This window comes from Eurosta solidaginis, chromosome 5, assembly GCF_040869045.1.
Source record: "Eurosta solidaginis isolate ZX-2024a chromosome 5, ASM4086904v1, whole genome shotgun sequence".
Lineage (NCBI taxonomy): Eukaryota > Metazoa > Arthropoda > Insecta > Diptera > Tephritidae > Eurosta > Eurosta solidaginis.
In genome coordinates this window covers 250,539,953-250,555,226 of record NC_090323.1, presented here as the reverse complement: position 1 = coordinate 250,555,226, position 15,274 = coordinate 250,539,953, and the positions used below count along the sequence as shown (strand labels likewise).

General features: G+C 35.2%; 2 protein-coding genes across 3 annotated transcripts in view; one reads left to right on the top strand and one right to left on the bottom strand.

The window, feature by feature from the left end:
* Got1 (Glutamate oxaloacetate transaminase 1) overlaps window positions 1–13,330 on the bottom strand; it is a 57,067-nt gene extending 43,737 nt beyond the window's left edge. Inside the window, exons 1-2 of one of the 2 annotated variants that reach the window (XM_067789704.1) lie at window positions 13,167–13,330; window positions 12,806–12,990 (exon numbers count right to left, since the gene is read on the bottom strand). In XM_067789704.1, coding sequence (XP_067645805.1) covers window positions 12,806–12,920 — 115 coding nt within the window. In that variant the 5' untranslated portion in view covers window positions 12,921–12,990; window positions 13,167–13,330. The remainder of the gene's footprint in view (window positions 1–12,805; window positions 12,991–13,166) is intronic. The other variant, XM_067789705.1, reaches the window with a different exon arrangement.
* Window positions 9,782–15,274, top strand: part of LOC137253177 (serine incorporator 1-like) — a 63,774-nt gene continuing 58,281 nt past the window's right edge. Inside the window, exon 1 of the mRNA XM_067789697.1 lies at window positions 9,782–10,392. Within this exon, the coding sequence (XP_067645798.1) occupies window positions 10,276–10,392 (117 nt within the window). The 5' untranslated portion in view covers window positions 9,782–10,275. The remainder of the gene's footprint in view (window positions 10,393–15,274) is intronic.

Here is a 15,274-nt window from a genome sequence, read left to right as displayed (position 1 = left end):
GGGGTGACTCTAGAATGTGTTTGTACGATATGGATATCAAATTAAAGGTATTAATGAGGGTTTTAAAAGCGAGTGGCCCTTAGATGTATATGTGAAGGCGTTCTCGGGATATCGACCAAAATGTGGACCAGGTGATCCAGAAAATCATCTGTCGGGTACTGCTAATTTATTTATATATGGAATACCACTAACAGTATTCCTGCCAAGATTCCAAGGGCTGTTGATTTCGCCTTGTAGAACTTTTTCATTTTCTTCTACTTAATATGGTAGGTGTCACACCCATTTTACAAAGTTTTTTCCAAAGTTATATTTTGCGTCAATAAACCAATCCAGTTACAATGTTTCATCCCTTTTTTCGTATTTGGTATAGAATTATGGCATTTTTTTATTTTTCGTAATTCTCGATATCGATAAAGTGGGCGTGGTTATGGTCGGATTTCGGCCATTTTTTATATCGAGATAAAGTGGGTACAGATAAGTACGTGTGCTAAGTTTAGTAAAGATATATCGATTTTTGCTCAAGTTATTGTGTTAACGGCCGAGCGGAAGGACAGACGGTGGACTGTGTATAAAAACTGGGCGTGGCTTCAACCGATTTCGCCCTTTTTCACAGAAAACAGTTACCGTCCTAGGAGCCAAGCCTCTACCAAATTTCACAAGGATTGGTTAATTTTTGTTCGACTTATGGCATTAAAAGCATCCTAGACAAATTAAATGAAAAAGGGCGGAGCCACGCCCATTTTGAAATTTTCTTTTATTTTTGTAATTTGTTGCACCACATCATTACTGGAGTTGAATGTTGGCATAATTTACTTATATGCTGTAAAGATATTAACTCTTCTTTTAAAATTTGAATTTAAAAAATTTTTTTTTTAAAAAGTGGGCGTGGTCGGTCTCCGATTTTGCTAATTTTTATTAAGCAGACATAAAGTAATAAGGGTAATGTTCCTGCCAAATTTCATCATGATATCTTTAACGACTGCCAAATTACAGCTTGCAAAACTTCTAAATTACCTTCATTTAAAAGTGGGCGGTGCCACGCCCAATGGCCAAAATTTTACTAGTTTTCTATTCTGCGTCATAAGCTCAACTCATCTACCAAGTTTCATCGCTTAATGCGTATTTGGTAATAAATTATCGCACTTTTTTGATTTTTCGAAATTTTCGATATCGAAAAATTGGGCGTGGTTATTGTCCGATATCGTTCATTTTTAATAGCGATCTGAGATGAGTGCCCAGGAACATATATACCAAATTTCATGAAGATACCTCAAAATTTACTCAAGTTATCGTGTTAACGGACAGACGGACGGACGGACGACTGTGTATAAAAACTGGGCGTGTCATCAACCGATTTCGCCCATTTTCACAGAAAACAGTTAACGTCGTAAAATCTACTCCCCTACCAAATTTCAAAAGGATTGGTTAATTTTTGTTCGACTTATGGCGTTAAAAGTATCCTAGACAAATTAAATGAAAAAGGGCGGAGCCACGCCCATTTTGAAATTTTCTTTTATTTTTGTATTTTGTTGCACCATATCATTACTGGAGTTGAATGTTGACATAATTTACTTATATACTGTAAAGATATTAAATTTTTTGTAAAAATTTTACTTAAAAAAAAATTTTTTTTAAAAGTGGGCGTGGTCCTTCCCCGATTTTGCTAATTTTTATTAAGCGTACATATAGTAATAGTAGTAACGTTCCTGACAAATTTCATCATGATATCTTCAACGACTGCCAAATTACACCTTGCAAAAGTTTTAAATTACCTTCTTTTAAAAGTGGGCGGTGCCACGCCCATTGTCCAAAATTTTACTAATTTTCTATTCTGCGTCATAAGTTCAACTCATCTACCAAGTTTCGTCGCTTTATCGGTCTTTTGTAATGAATTATCGCACTTTTTCGGTTTTTCGAAATTTTCGATATCGAAAAAGTGGGCGTGGTTATAGTCCGATATCGTTCATTTTAAAGAGCGATCTGAGATGAGTGCTCAGGAACCTACATACCAAATTTCATCAAGATACCTCAAAATTTACTCAAGTTATCGTGTTAACGGACGGACGGACGGACGGACGGACGGACATGGCTCAATCAAATTTTTTTTCGATCCTGATTATTTTGATATATGGAAGTCTATATCTATCTCGATTCCTTTATATATGTACAACCAACCGTTATCCAATCAAACTTAATATACTCTGTGAGCTCTGCTCAACTGAGTATAAAAACAATAGCATATTTTACGCTTGCTAAAACTGATTCGGACATGAAACTACTGCATGTGTTATTCATAAGTTAATACTTCTAGGCTGTAGCCGTTAACAGTTTTATAAAATTTGTGTTTTTGATGGAAAAATAAAAGAATTATAGAAACATATATCACTCGTCTTATTGTAAACAGATTAACTCAAAATTTAAGTTTTTTGGGAGAATGCAACTCAAGCTTTGTCATATGGTTTGTATATGGTTGAATTCTCCGGCTAATTTCTAGGGCACTGAAGTGGGTGGCTAATTTTCTGCTAAAGAATATTTTTATAATAGTTTGAAGAATTTGCTATATTTTGCTCTGTATTTTTCATTAAAAATTTATTCACTTTACTATACAAATATACAAATATTATGCAGCCAAATTCATACGGAGTATTTCTGAATACATCGGTGTAGTATAATATAGTAAATAAATCATGTTTTTATGGTGTTACATATACAGGTTTATTTCGGGTTAATTCATCTTACATTTAAAAATCAAAGCATTTTCAATTAGCAAAATTTATAAAACAAAGATGCATAGACATCTATTTCAGCTAGTTTCATCTCATTGAGTGTACTACGAGACTGAACATATTATCGTAAGCCAGTTAATAATATATATCATAACATCTCAAAAAATTAGAATTTCACATTACATCATCTTTATTCCAATTTTGGTTCATATATTCTGTATACTAAATTAAATTAATGTATAACATTCAATCTACTCCGGAAAACAAACTTAACATTAATTTTTTATATCCAAGTATACAAATAATTGCAGATTCGCTTATCAAAGATAAATGAAAGCGATCGCCATAGCTGTAAAAATTGCCATATCTATATTCACTGATAACTCAAATTCGCTGTATCGCCCATCATATCTTCTGTATAGAATCGCTTGTTAAAATAAAGCGATCGCTATAGCTATAAAAAATAGCCGTGATTCAAAAATAGCCATATCTATTTTCACCGATAGCTCAAAATAGCCATATCGTCCATCACTACTGATAAAAGTGTTTCTAAATGTTTAGTGATGATGATTTTTTTTGTTGCGAAGCAAATTTAAATTGCTAACTGAAGTAATTAAATGCAATTAGATATTCACGACAGCTGGGAAAATAAAAGTTATTTGCTTAAAAACTATTTCCGGTGTCTTACTCTTGTTCTTGTAGCGAAAAAGAGACCCTTAGAAGATTTATCGATAAAAATAATCCTTTTCCTATATTGATCCGGTACATTGTGCAAAATAGTACCATTGAGGTACTAGCCCGACCATTTCGAGAACGATTTGATAACCATGTTGAAGCCTTCTAGATCATCCATCTGCTAAATAAGCATGATTGAGCACAGGTAGATGAGATTGATTTTTGTGTCGGGAAAGCTATTAATTTCGTTGGAAATCCCTTGGAGGTGTTGTGCTACACAAAACCTTGAATCCTTTATTTCTAATCCATATATTTTGAGTAAAATATATAACCAGATAGTACGACCTCTCGGTGTTGTTAATAGTAGCAAAAAGCGCCATAGCTTTTAGTCATTTTTAAAACTAATCTATTTCTTATATAGATAAAGCTAATCTACTAAAGCTGTCTACTACCACTAAGTGCATATTACAAAAATAAAGAATAATAGTAGACATTGATTTTCGTTTAAGCAAGAATAAGAAGACAATTTATTAGAACATCTTTTGTATTTATATTTGCATTTCATTGAAAAGTATATATATTAGACCTGGTTCACATATAACGAGATTATCTTCATTTTTGTACTTAATTCCTAATCGCTAATTATATAACTAGATTTCCAACCGGTAATTATGAACAAATTTATAGACGCGGATTTTTTCTTTTTTTTTCAAAGGAAAAGTTCCACCTCTAGAGTGTAATCTCTAATTGGAAGCATACAAATTGACAGATAAAAATTGGACAGAAAACAGTTTAGTTCCCAGAGATGGAACACATGTAAACCATAGTGTACAAGTACAAGTGTGTTGACTTATCTGTCAAGCATTCTGACAGGCACTCGCTGGATTCGGAATGACAGCGAATTCAAAATGGATACCATTACCGAATGCTCCGAATGATTGAAAAATTGAAAAAGTCCATACGATTGGTAGTCAAAAATGTTGTCGTTGAGACTAAAAATGCGACTCTAGACCTGAGATTTCCATCAGGTGAGCGAGGCTGTTTGTAGTTTTGACGTTTATCGCTTAGTGAACACACTTGGTATAGGTACACTATGATGTAAACGCGTAGATTATCAATTGACAATTTATTGTCGATTAGGGCATGTGTAAAAGTGGTCTTGGGGTTTTCGTTTTTTAACAAGTCGGTTTTTTTTTAATAACGCCCTTTTATTTTTTAGTTAAGGAATTAAAGCGAATTATGAAACTAAAGACGTTGATTAATTTAACAAGTAGATAGTGACTAAAAGGCATTTACCAAATGAGCAGCAAGTTATGGCAAAGCAACTCATCTTCCCATAGGAACTGGCTCAAAATGGGGCTGAATTAACAAGAATTCTAGTGTTATTGAGATTACATCTACTGGGACTGTGATGAAATGAACAAGGAAGGGCCAATGTCGAACGGCCGAAAAAGATGTTATGCTGGGCTACAATAGGGCAAAAGACAAAGCTGTTCGCGTTAACTAAAAAATGTTGGGAATAGGATTCATACCGTAGCTATGACTGTCATTTCGAGCAGTGCTCGTCCCCGAGTGGCAGTGCTATTAAGTAGTAAACTAACGTTTCTTATATGTTTAGAGTTAATGACTGGCTTATTTAATAAGACTGTTGACAAAATGCGAACAAGAGACAGTTCTAGTAAGGCCCAACCACTGAGATAAAGTTCCTCACCGATTGCTTTTAAATGAGACCTACACTAACACTAATTGATATGTCTCTAGAAAGAAGTCAATTTCAGATCATAGGCACATTTAATTCGTTTTCGGACACTTTCTAACTTTTCAGAAATATTAGAACCAGAAACTGGTTACTTTTCCTCTTTAAGAGCGGTACGCAGATCACAAGTAATTTCCCAAGAAAAATTTAGCCTTTTTTCTTGCTTGAAAAATAGTAGTATGGAAGTAATTTGGATGTTTAAAAATCCACGGTGAATAGTGAAACAAGCAAGAAGAAGAGCACATAAACAAAAGAAATGTAAAGAATTTCCCTTCCCTTACAAGTGCCCGTTTCTGCTTCGCCGTGAAATTCACTATGCGTTATTTCCATTTCTGAAATAAAATAATGATTATTTATTGCAGAAAAATTAAAAAAACCATGTGCTTACCTAATGTTTCCAGTTTGTTTACTTTTTTCTTCAAGAAATATATGGCACTTGACATATTTCTTGCGGAAACCGGTGTTGCCGTATGCAAATTTGATTGAAAAATAGTAGTAAAGTATCGTACTAAATTTCTTGTAAACTGCGTACTACCTCAAGAAAATTTACAAGGAATTTTCTTTAGCATTTCTTGAGCGTTTTTATATGGAATTTTTACTTTCTTGTGATCTGCGTACCGCTCTTTACAATTGAAGGAGGCGGCAATAGCTTACAGCGGGCCATAATAACAGGCATCAGGCTATCAACACTGCCATCAAACCAAAAATTAAAAACACTTTTAATAAAAAGTTGAAATTTTTGATCAGAAATTTCTGGCATTTTTTTTATTTCATGTGAATTTTTAAAAATGTTCGAAGCTTTGATTTATTGTATTTAATTATGCAAAAATTTAAAAATAAAACCAGCAATGGAATGAAAAAAAAAAACAATAATATATTATGGATCTAATGAGTACACATTGTCGCTAGTTCACATAATTCATTAACCCGATACACCATTTCGGAGTTATTCTGATTTTGAAAACTGCATTCGATCACGGATCGTATGTTACGATTCGACCCCAGTTCGCAATACGATCCAAAATAAAAGTGTGCTATTCAGGTGAACATAAATGTATGTAAATGTAAATTTCGCTAATGAATGTACATATATACTTATACATATCTACCAACAAATACCAGCGGCGTTTGTCGCTATTCGAATGTTTGAAAGCAATAAACAATTTTTATTTTCATTTGTAGTAGTTTTTCGTGTTCGCCGTTCAAGATCAATGCCAAAAATACATACATACACAAATCCCTGCTTACGTAGATTGAGCGCATATGCATACGTAAAATATATCACACACGTAGATCAAAAGGGAGATAAGACAAAAATTTGAAATTTTGAAGAGAATTATAAGGGAACTCATTTAGTGAGTATGAAAACTCTATGTTTTGAATATCCGCTTTAAAGTGCGAAAGCAGTAAGAAGCGAGATATTTGCGTAAAATTATCAGACGGCCCTGGGATTTCGAACTATGAAAGTAACCCGTAAGCCCGTGCTTGATTATTTGCAACAAAAGAACAACGAAAAGATAAGTACAGTAGAATCGCGAAAAAGTTAACTCTCGAGAAAGTTAAACGCTTGGGTAAGTTGACCGATCTTGAGCGTCCACGTAGCGCTCTAAAAAGTTAACTATTGGTTAACTTCATTGTCAAAGGTGGGTGGTGTTGACGTCACAATTGACGACATTGAAAATTGGAACGACGTTCAAATTACGGAAGATGACGAAGATTGCAAATTCCGATAATGATAACGGAGAATCAGCTATCGAGCAAGACATTCAACAACAGAAAGTGAGTTTTTCGGAAACAGTTGGATGCGTCAATACGTTGATAGAGTAGTATGAGAACAATAATGATACAAATCAGATCTTATTAATATGCGGGCGAAAATTGTCAAAAGCTATTACACAAAAGAAAAAACAAACAAGTCCCGACTGATTACTTAAACCAGCTCTTACAAATTAATAAGTACATATCGACGTGCCATACGAAAAGTAACACTTACAAAATTTTTTTCACAGGATTTCTTTGCAAAAAAAATTTTAAAGTGTTACTTTTCAAATGGCACGCCGATATTTACAATGTATATAAATTAATATGAATGTATGTTCTGTGGACTTGAAATCAGCCAGTACAAATTAAATCTAAGTTTATGCTCTGTAATGATTAAAACTAAGTCATTTAAATAAATTCAATGTGTTATATCCCAAAAACTATGTTTATTACTGCATTTTTTCAAATTTGAAAACCGCTTGGAAAAGTTAATATTTGGGACATTTTGGTTAACTTTTTCGAGTTTCTACTGTACAATGAAATCTTCTGTATAATAGGAACCGCCAAGAATTTAAGGTCTTTCACAGATGAAGATTTCGTAAAATAAATAAGTGCGTCGTTTTATTAAAAGCCAACCAATTAAATGCAATAATATCCATACCATTAGAAAAAAAACGAGTACCGGTGCGTATACGTAACATTTATTTTTAAACAGTTTTATTTAGGTTGACTTGACAGGCTGGCTGGTTGGATGGCTGGCACGAATTTTGTAATTGAAATTTAAGTAACTTCCCGATAAGCTACAAGCTTGAAACTTGGAATATAGTTCAGAACCCGATGACAATGCAATAATAAGAAAGAAAAATTGCCGCTAGGTGGCGCAAGGCTCGAGATATTCACAAAAATCGTATTTGTGGTCCGATTTGGCTCACATTTGCAACACATAATACATACAAGAATAGAAAGCGACCTATGGAAACAATCGCCGATAGGTGGTGCAAGGATCGAGATATTCACAAAAATCGTATTTATGGTCCGATTTGGCTCATATTTGGAACACATAATATATACGAGAATAGAAAGCAACCTATGATACCCGATTTGGCTCGTATTAAGAACAAATATTACATACAGTCCGGTAGAAATGACATCAAAATATCTTGGAGTTGGAGGAGGGACAAGTATACGTGGTGCAGAATCGAGTAAAGTCTTTGGAAGGATTATATATTGAGGAATTAGATTGTAACAAATTGTCAGGGAAGTCCTTGCAGTAATGAGTCACTAAATGAACAATAGATTGAGAAATAATAGGCAATTAAATAAAGACTAAAACTTGAAAATAAAATAATTAGAAAAAAATGTTTAAGTTAAACGGTTTTATTGAAAACAATACTTACATTAAGTAATAATAATACTAAAAGCTAGAAAATAATTAGGTAGGTCCTAGGTACTAGTCATCACACTCCTCATCAATTTAGGGCGTTGATCAGACAATTAAATAAAAGCGTTTGACGCGTCAAATTTCTATTGATAGACGTAAGTAAGACCAACTAAACCTTAATCAGGTTATGCTACGCCTCACATTTTTAGAAAAATCACGCGCCCAACGCTTTTATTTAATTGTCTGATCAACGCCCTAAATTGATGAGGAGTGTGATGACTAGTACCTAGGACCTACCTAATTATTTTCTAGCTTTTAGTATTATTATTACTTAATGTAAGTATTGTTTTCAATAAAACCGTTTAACTAAAAAAATTTTTTTTTTAATTATTTTATTTATTAGCCGTGTTTTTTTAAACACGCGTATACGTTTAAGTTTGAGCGTGAAACAAACGCCTATCCTCGCGTAGAAAATGCTTAGGAGACCCATCTAGCGGCAGTGGTTAAATAACTAACATAACAGCACAGGGTGTACCGAAAAGCGGAGACACAACCCTCTGATGGCCATAGGGTGTAACATATAGCTGAATCAGTTGCGATGAATTGTGGACACGCATAGAATACATAGAATTGGTGTAGAGGGTGAAACAAGAACACATATTTCAGTTACATTTGAGTATAATCAAAGAGGATAAATACAATAAGAGCCGTCACTCGTTATTTTTTTGGCATTTACTCGATGTATACTGAGAGGTAGTCGCTACTTTTTTTTGGGCGAGATGTTTATAAATGTCTTCTATACATTTTCGTGGGGTATTTGTGTTGGTTTTTCGACTGTATTTAATTTATTTATTTATTTCTCTTTCCAAAAATCATAGTTGCACAAGGGGCTCACACGGCATGGATAAATGCGAGACATTTAAAAATGTCCCTCTCAGAAAACATTCGGCATCAATTTTTTCAATTTCCAGCGAGATACTCTCCACAAAATAACGAGTGACGGCTCTTATTGTATTTATCCTCTTTCGTATAATGCGTATTGAAATTTAGTAGGACAAATTTTATGCGCAGCAATTTCAGAGGTGTATTTAAAGTTTGTCGCTTAGCAGTCCATATAAAATTTAAGCGTAAACGTATATAGAAGTAAAAAAAACACAGCTAATGGGAATAAACCAGTAGAAACTACTTATAGGAAAGAGAATTAAATAAATTAATTAAATACAGTCGAAAAATAAACACAAATACCCCACGAAAATGTATAGAAGACATTTATAAACAGCTCGCCCAAAAAAAAGTAGCGACTACCTCTCAGTATACATCGAGTAAATGCCAAAAAAATAACGAGTGACGGCTCTTATTGTATTTATCCTCTTTGCTTATAGTGCAAGAGTTCCAATCTATGACACATATGTATGTACGCAATGATATATATATAATTGTACCGACATTTATACAGATCATATGCATGGAAATTTTCATAAATAAGTAAATAAATACATACATATGTACTATATTTATAAACGTAGAAATTTTAGTATATTTAAGAAGTTTCACACTGTGCCAATTCTCTTTATAGAACACTTATTTATAAATAAATCTATAAAAAAGAAAGTGTTTGACGAAACACAAAAATTTCAATATTTTAGCTTATTGAGTACATACTTATGTTTGCATGAAATTAAGACTTTTAATACGATGAGATACGAAAATGCAAAACACAACTGCTGATAGTGCCCAACTCCGCACGTGTTTCTGAGAACAAATAAGACGGTTCGAGGAGTTCAGAAAATAGACTCTGCGGACGTTTTTGAAACGGCAGACGAGATAGGGTGATATTCCACTCAGCAGTCGATTCCAAAAAAAAAAAGGTTATAAATTTTTGTCTAGGCAGGACTACGACTAGTGCACTTTAGAATAAATTATCTTAGTTTAAGGACTGACATTCGCATGAAAAGCTTCTCATTAAAAAAATTCATATGCATTTGCCGTTCGGAGTTGGCATAAAACATGTAAGTCTCGTTCCGCCCACTTGTGGGAAAAATTATAAAGGCTCACGACGCAAATGGAAGGAAGCTCGGCCTATCTTCTGGAAGGTAAATTGTACCAAATTAATATAACTAGACATCAACGCTTTCTGGGCAATTTCTTAAAATTTAATCAGGTTATATTTAGTTACATTTACGAAGCAAAAAGTCCTTCAACCAAAGGCAGTCCCGTTGTTGTTGTTGTTGTTCTTGTTCTTGTTCGTGTTATTGTTGTTGTTGTTGTTGTCGTTGTTGTTGTTGTTGTCGTTGTTGTTGTTGTTGTTGGTGTTGTTGTTGTTATTGTTGTAGGGATAAGGTTACTCCCCGAAGGCTTTGGGGAGTGTTATCGATGTGATGGTCCTTCTCCGGATACAGATCCGGTACGCTCCGGTAACACAGCACCATTAAGGTACTAGCCCGACCATCTCAGGATCGATTTATATGGCCACATAAACTTTCATGCCACCCCCCCCCCCCCCCAAGTCTTTCTTTTTTCTTAAATTGGTTTCTGTTTCTATCTTAGATAACTTTTTTTTAACTATGTACTTAATGAAAATTGGCAGTCCTACAGAGGAGCTACCACAACAATAAATGATACGAGTGAGGTAGAATTCAAGGGGTTGTGTAGAACAACATATAGCTCCTCCAACCCAATTGTTAACCTCACCTTCGAGCGGCGAATCCCGTTTCACTATCAGACGAGGCTCTGGCGACCCCAAGCTCCTTGTGGAACTTGGGGGTGGTGTAGGAAGGGACGACCTGATGGTTTAATGTGGCCATACAAATCGTTCCCGAGATGGTCGGGCTAGTACATTAATAGTGCTGTGTTACCGGAGCGTACCGGATCCGTATCCAGCAAAGGACCATCACATCGATAACACTCCCCAAAGCCTTCGGGGAGTAACCTTATCGCTACAACAACAACAACAAAATACGAGTGAAGTTTTGACTTCAAGTTATTTCCGTCATTTGTATGAGGTATTTTTATGCATTTATAAGATGATGTATTGTATTATATAAATAGATAATTTTAGTTTCAAATCGACAATGGTCCTTTGTTTGTGGTATTCAAGGGTTTGCCAGCGCAATTTATAGCTTCTGCAACCTAATTGTCAATCTCATCTACCCGAATCCTGTTTCTTTAGCAGGCGAGGATCTGACAACTCCAAGTTCCTCATGAACGTAAGGGTTGCGGGGCGATATGGCCTAAAAGGCTCAATGTGCTCATATTAAATCGTTCCCGAGATGGTCGGGCTTGTACCTTAATGGTGCTTGTTCCATTAGCGTTCCAGATACACATATATCCGGCAAAGTTGCATTTACCAACATCGATAACACTCTCCAAAACTGTCGGGGGTGTCTTTATCGCTACAAAAACAACCATTTGCTTGTTTCGGTTATAGTAAATCAAGCTAGTACTGGTCGAAAGCAATACCCGGCAATAAGAAATGTATAGTGTTTAAGACATCTACTATTCACACACATGCATATGTATGTATCGACAATAAAGAATGTGACTGCTAATTTACTACCAGCTTAAACCCGTTTTATCTCATAAATTTGCTTATCGCCCTGAAACAGTTCGTTATGTGTATTATCAATGAAACTAAAACAACGAAAGCTAAGCTTTAAAAGCCTCCTAAAACCGTTTAAGTGTCATATATATGTGTAATATCTGTGGCTTATTCCCATTCAATGTGTGTATATATGACCTTTGCTATGACCTTTTAGTAAATGCTTATAAACATATTCCATTAAACAATAGCGTAAAGCAAAGATTCAAAACAATCTTGGTGCATGACTGTAAAATAAATATTTTGAAGGAAGTACACTTGGTAGCTTATGTAAGCTTATAATATGGAAAAACTAGGCATTACAACATATATAGTAGTTTGTTAGTATTCTAATTTTTAATCTTGGTTGAGGAACGGTAAAAGTCTAGTTGAGGGGTCGACTGCTAATACGCTACCGAAAATATCGAGAGGGGTGTCAAAAGACGCGTATTGACCTCGACAACAATAATCCGAAGGTGGAAAATTTTATCTGTCCGGAGATATTTGCAGTTGAAGTTGGCGTTTTTCATGTGGTTGTTGTAATGTTGTAGTACCCACCAAAAAAATTGTGAACATAAGTGTTTTGCGCGGATATAGTTTTGGTCTCCAAACCGGTGTTGGACACACCCAGGGTAATTTTTTATAAGCGCGGCGGAAGGCCGCCAATGCAGAAAGGTGTTCTGCATAAAAATTCTATGGATACCTCCCCCGGTTTCGGAAGGACCCGCGGGTCATTTTTTGGGTTTTCGTTAATATCTTTTGAATGAGTTACAATTTTTATTTTCCGCCTTCGGATTATTAATACTGGTGTCAAGGCGCGTCGATTGACACCTCTCTCGATATTTTTGGTAGCGTATTAGCAGTCGACCCCTCAACTAGACTATTACCTACTCCGCTATCTACTTCAGGGAGAGCTTGATGCAACTTACCGCCTACTCCAAGATTAGCTTTGTTCGGTGTGGTGTCATTCGAGTACGCCCGATTAAGTGCAAATACCTCAATAGCTGCACCCTTTTCAACACTTTCGTACACTGATTTAGACATGTTTATATTAGTTAGGCAATAAGTTCTGATGATGTTGAAATCAACCGCGCGACAGCAATGCTCGAATAAACTGAAAATATATATGTAGTAGAGATTAGCTGTTGCTAAAAGTTAGGTGAGCAGCATGTCAGATATTGGACGATGTGAAAACAAAAATGCGCGAACGTGTAAAAATTTGCAAGAAACGAACGAGCTAAATAATATGCGAATGTGTTTTTTTATCACTAAGAATTTAGTTTGGCTTACTGCCGGTTATTGCAAATGATTCTCGAGTTTTTTGGTCGTATCTCCCCAAGCCACACGTACGTCTGATAAGCGCAAAGTAAAAACACAAACAAAACAAAATTATTGCTAAGCGCTGTGCTGTAAAAAACAAAAGATGAATTATTGCTACTATTCAAATTTGTTTTAAGAAGAAGACTAGTTGAGTGCGGGGGGATTTGGACAAATTGGATAATTCAAATACAAACAAAAAGCTTGCGTAATAAGAATGAAATGTCACAATCAGCTGTTTTGCGCACTAGAGAGGGAAGTCGACACACCGTTATCGATAGAAGAAGAAATCCCAATGATTGAGAAGCTGTACCAAGGGTTCATGCAGCAAATGACATTTTCTGAACGCACAGTTGAGTATTTTTGTGTCACTCCATGGTTGAGACTTCAATTTATTGAGTATAAATTTTGTTCGCACAACGTGTTTATTCGCGTATTGCACAGTTCTTTGGAATTTTAAGTGGTTGGTTAAGAAGACGGCTTTCTACTTACCTATGCCCAAATTTCCTGTGCAACAATTTGCCTGAGCGCTGCTAGTTTTGCTGCTGATTGCATTGTTTACTATATAGTTTGGCAGCTTAATTCGAGGTTATGTTGCGAATAGAGTGGAAGGCACTCGCAGGCCGTGAAAATAGGCACTCGAATGGAGTGGAATGAAGAACAGTAGGAAGACCAGAGTTGCATTGGATTAATCATTGCATCAATATTTATTTATTTATTTATTTATTTATTTATTTATCTCGTTTTAATCTAGAAAATGTGAACATTTTCATACAGATTACAAGAAAAAAAAATAGACACACAGTTATTTAATCGTAAAAACTAAAAGTTACCTAAAAGTTTACGTACATAAGTCATTTAATATCGATTTAAACATATGTTTTGTGGAGGAAAAGTCCAGACCCACAGGATTTGATAGCATATTAAACTCTTTTAAAGCTCTTGAAATTGGAGCATTAGACGCGTAATTTGTTCTAACCGTGTCCAGCCAGAAAGTATCGTGATTGCGTAGACTCCTCTGTGGGATGTTGAAACAAATTCTGGCCAGCAGAAATGGGCAGTCAATCGCTCCACTTATCAAGTCAAAAACAAAGGTGAGAGACAGAATAGAACGTCTGCTGTTTAACGATTTTAGGCTTATGAGCAAACAGCGACTACTGTAAGAAGGAATCGGGTCGTTGAAATGCAACGACCGTAGGGCAAAGCGAACAAAAACTTTTTGCACACGTTCAAGCCTGGTAATGTGACAATTATAGAATGGCCTCCAGATAAAGACGGCGTATTCTAATTTAGACCGCACAAGAGAGGTGTATAGCAATTTTAATGTGTAAGGATCGGTAAAATCAGAGCTAAATCGTTTGATGAAGGCAAGTGTTGAATATGCCTTCGCTATTATGTAATTCAAATGGGTTTGAAACAGAAATTTACAATCGAATACAACACCAAGATCAGTAATTTCACTTAAAGTGGATAATCGAAGACCATCGATTTTATACCATGTGGGTAACGGACAGCGAGACTTTGAGTAGCAAACATGTGAGCACTTTTTTATATTAAGATTCAACTTATTACGTTTACACCAGTCGGCAACATTGTCTATATCAGATTGTAGCCTTACCATGCCTTCATTGCTCGTAATTGTCGAAAAAATCTTAAGATCATCAGCGTACAAAAGAAAATTTGCGTAATTGAAACAGCTGGTTATATCATTGATGAAAATTACGAAGAGAAGCGGGCCCAGTATGCTACCCTGTGGAACCCCAGAAGTCGCAATGAAAGGATCAGATGATGCCCCATCAACCGTAACCACACATTTACGAGAGGAGAGATAGGATTCAAGCCATTTTAAAAGAGTGGAATGAAACCCTAGAGCTGTCAGTTTCAATAATAAGCAAACATTTTATTTCAATTACTGCAATTAAGGTGTCCTAGATGCTATATATTCCAAAATTATAACATTTTATGTCTGTTTAAAAATTTAACTTCAATTTCCCTAAGATTTCCGTAATATGGCCATTAGTGATGTTTGTGTGTGTGTGCAAATTTTGAGCGATCAGCTGTTAGTTGCGCTGCTTGGTAAA